The sequence below is a fragment of the Lonchura striata genome, chromosome 7, assembly GCF_050655825.1.
Source record: "Lonchura striata isolate lonStrDom1 chromosome 7, ASM5065582v1, whole genome shotgun sequence".
NCBI lineage: Eukaryota > Metazoa > Chordata > Aves > Passeriformes > Estrildidae > Lonchura > Lonchura striata.
Window position 1 is genome coordinate 22,120,567 of NC_140709.1, and position 3,398 is coordinate 22,123,964.

Below are 3,398 nucleotides of genomic sequence, written 5' to 3' on the forward strand. Positions count from 1 at the left end.
CAGCGGCGGGGCTTTTACAGGAGCCGCGGCGGGCAGGCGCGGCGCTGCGCCGGGGGTTCCGCGGGCGCGGAGCGGCGCGGGGGGGCGCGGCGCGGCCGGTGCCGCAGCGCGGGCGCGGGCGCGGTGCGGTGCCGGCGCGGCGGCGCAGGGGGCGCTGTTGACCGCGGCGGGGCGCGGCGGGGCGGCGCGGCGGGGCGCGTCAGCGGCGGGGCGGCGGCGCGCGGGGCGGCGGGCGCTGCCATTGGCCCGCCTGTCATGTGGTCGCGCGGAGGCATCCGCAATTACACGGGAATGTTTTCCTAGAGATGTCAGCCTACAAAGGACACAATCTCTCTTCCTCAAATTCCGCCCCAAAATGTCCTTTCCCAACAGCTCTCCTGCCGCTAATACTTTTTTAGTAGATTCTCTCATCAGTGCGTGCAGGAGTGACAGTTTCTACTCCAACAGCGCCAGCATGTATATGCCACCTAGCACAGACATTGGGACGTATGGGATGCAAACCTGTGGACTCCTTCCGTCTCTGGCTAAGAGAGAAGTTAATCACCAAAATATGGGTATGAATGTACATCCTTATATACCTCAAGTAGACACTTGGACAGACCCGAACAGATCTTGTCGAATAGAGCAACCTGTTACACAGCAGGTCCCCACTTGTTCCTTCACTACAAATATTAAAGAAGAAAGCAATTGCTGCATGTATTCCGATAAGAGATCCAAACTCATTTCTGCAGACGTCCCTTCCTACCAGAGGCTGGTGTCTGAATCATGCCCCATTGAGAACCCCGAGGTTCCCGTCCCAGGATATTTTAGACTGAGCCAGACCTACGCCACTGGGAAAACCCAAGAGTACAATAATAGCCCTGAAACGAGTTCAACTGTAATGTTACAGTTAAACCCTCGCGGCAGCTCCAAACCGCAGATATCTGCTCAACTTCAGCTGGAAAAGAAAATGAATGAAAACCCGAACAACCAAGACAGCACCGCTAAAGTCTCTCAAGTGGAAAGTCCCGAGCCCAAGTCCACGTTGCAAGAGGAGCGGAGCTGTCTGCCCGAAGGCTCCGTGTCCAGCCCAGAAGTCCAGGAGAAGGAGAGTAAAGGTCTGTATTACCGAGTTTAAGCCGTGCCGTGGTGTAACTCCAACACGCCAGCACCATAAAGCACGCTCGAATATACTAACGAGCATCACAGCCATCACATTTAATGCTAAGGAGTATCGGGCTGCAGGTGCTGTCTCTCTGAAGATTTTGGCAGGCAAAAATGCCACACAAAACGGTCCAAAGATTTTCTGTAGAGATCTGCCTCTCCCGTGCACGCAGACAGCCTCTGTGATGCGGGGAATATAGCCGTGTGCTCCGTAATGCGCTGCAGCAGCCAAAAGCAGCCCCATACCTCTAAAAAAAGCGGGTCTGGAGGTTGTAAAATACGAGCAGCTCAACTTTTCTCTCGTAGTATTTCGCCTTTTTTTTTTTTTTTTTTTTTTTCCACTGAGCCTTACTGAGGTTTGATTGCATTTAAAGTTAATTACGATCCTCTTAAAATAGGTGAGCAATAGGTGCTACCAGACTGGGTAAAGTTGGAAAGAAATGCACAATGAAAGCAGCAGCCCGCTATCTGCCTGGTCCAAGGGGGGAATATTTCAATGTGGTGTTTTAGATAACCTTGGGTTGGTCTCCAAAAGTGCACCAGTATTTTGAAATGCTTTTGAAACCTGAAAGTGGTGGCACTCTGATTTTATTTTCCCTTTTAAAGTGCACTAACGCCTTTTTTTAGACTGGCGTGTATCGAAGAATTCCAAACCGAAAAATTTTATGCTATCAAAACGTACTTTGCAACCTCTAGGTCAATTTTTACCCTCTGTGTTCATTGAGAATTTCTTTTTCTTGATTATGTTTAGTAATCCAGGTCTAGCTTCATGTGGGGGAAGATTTCTTTCTGGTGGGGAAAAGAAAACCCAAAAGGAAAAAGAAAAAAAAAAACAAACCAAGACAAGGGTCGTAATTTCTTGTATATAATTTTGTCTGGGAAATGTCTATATCTGTTTATAGGTGTGCTTGCGTGATTCAGCTGATGTGTGTGGGGATGCTGCTTCAAAATACAGTGCGAGGCTATTTTGTAATTGGAATATTTCCGTGGCAATTGTCGTGGGAGCCCGAGTCGGCCATGGCGAGGCTAGACCCGTTAAGATGTGTCCATGGGGCGGATGGCAGGTTAAATATTGTTGAAATGTTAAACGCCGGCCCAAAGCTTGAGAGACCCTTCCTGGCAGGAGCAGGAGAGCGGGGTGGCCGCAGGGCAGGGTGCCGCGCTGGGGACAGCGAGCCCAGCCTGGCAGCAGGTCCCCTCGCTGAGCCCACATCTCAGCCGGGCGGTGTTTAATGCCCACATCCACCATATCTGCCAGACACTGCAGAGGAGGGGTCATGGCCAAGGGTACACTCTAACAGTCTGAGGTATTTTTGATTTTTTTTTTCTTCTTCTTTGATTTTGATAGAGGAAATCAAGTCTGATACTCCAACAAGCAATTGGTTAACTGCAAAGAGTGGCAGAAAGAAGAGGTGTCCTTATACTAAACACCAAACACTGGAATTAGAGAAAGAGTTCTTATTCAATATGTATCTCACTCGAGAGCGCCGTCTAGAGATCAGTAAGAGCGTAAACCTCACTGACAGGCAGGTCAAGATTTGGTTTCAAAACCGCAGAATGAAGCTCAAGAAGATGAGCAGGGAGAACCGAATCCGGGAACTGACCGCTAATCTGACCTTCTCTTAAACCCTAACCCCGGGGGGGGCACCAGTGAGGAATGGGCACAGCACCACCACTTGATAAAGGCAGGAGAGACTCTGGCAAAACCCGGCATTTTCCAGTTTTGTTTTGTTTTGTTTTGTTTTTCTGATAGAATGTGACTCTTCGTCCTTCTTTTAGCGCTGCAAGTGAATATGTATTACTATGATGAGTATATATAAAACCTAGCACGTGTAATTTATTTTTGTTCTCATCGTAATGCAGGGTAACTATTATTGAATATTATCATTTGGTCTTAACTTATTGGAACTGTCGAACATCCAAGCAATGTGACTTTTTCATGTTTTTACTAACAAAATGGTATTTATGTGGGGCTGTTACACGGGCCATAACATTTTGAGTACATTCAATACTTTCAGAAAAAGAGTGGGGGGAAACTGTGGGGGCGGGGGGAAAGAGAAGCACATTATAATGTAACTATCCTCTCAAATGAACTTAGAGATTGTCCTTCGTAAAATGGAATATTTCCTTCTTCTCCATTGTAGACATTTCCTTGTGGTGCATATGTGGAATAGTAGTCGTTCAGCAGCAAATTGTCCTTCTTGTGCATGTTCTGTTTGCATGTATAATGCAATAAACTCTGTAAACTACTGCGG

At 47.9% G+C, this 3,398-nt stretch overlaps 1 protein-coding gene across 1 annotated transcript; it reads left to right on the plus strand.

Annotated features, from left to right (window-relative positions):
• The first annotated feature begins 301 nt into the window (after nt 1–301).
• On the plus strand, nt 302–3,398 carry HOXD10 (homeobox D10). The gene is made up of 2 exons (XM_021552431.2): nt 302–1,097; nt 2,492–3,398. Exons 1-2 carry the CDS (start codon nt 356–358, stop codon nt 2,767–2,769), a joined length of 1,020 nt encoding a protein of 339 aa, XP_021408106.1. The 5' UTR covers nt 302–355; the 3' UTR covers nt 2,770–3,398.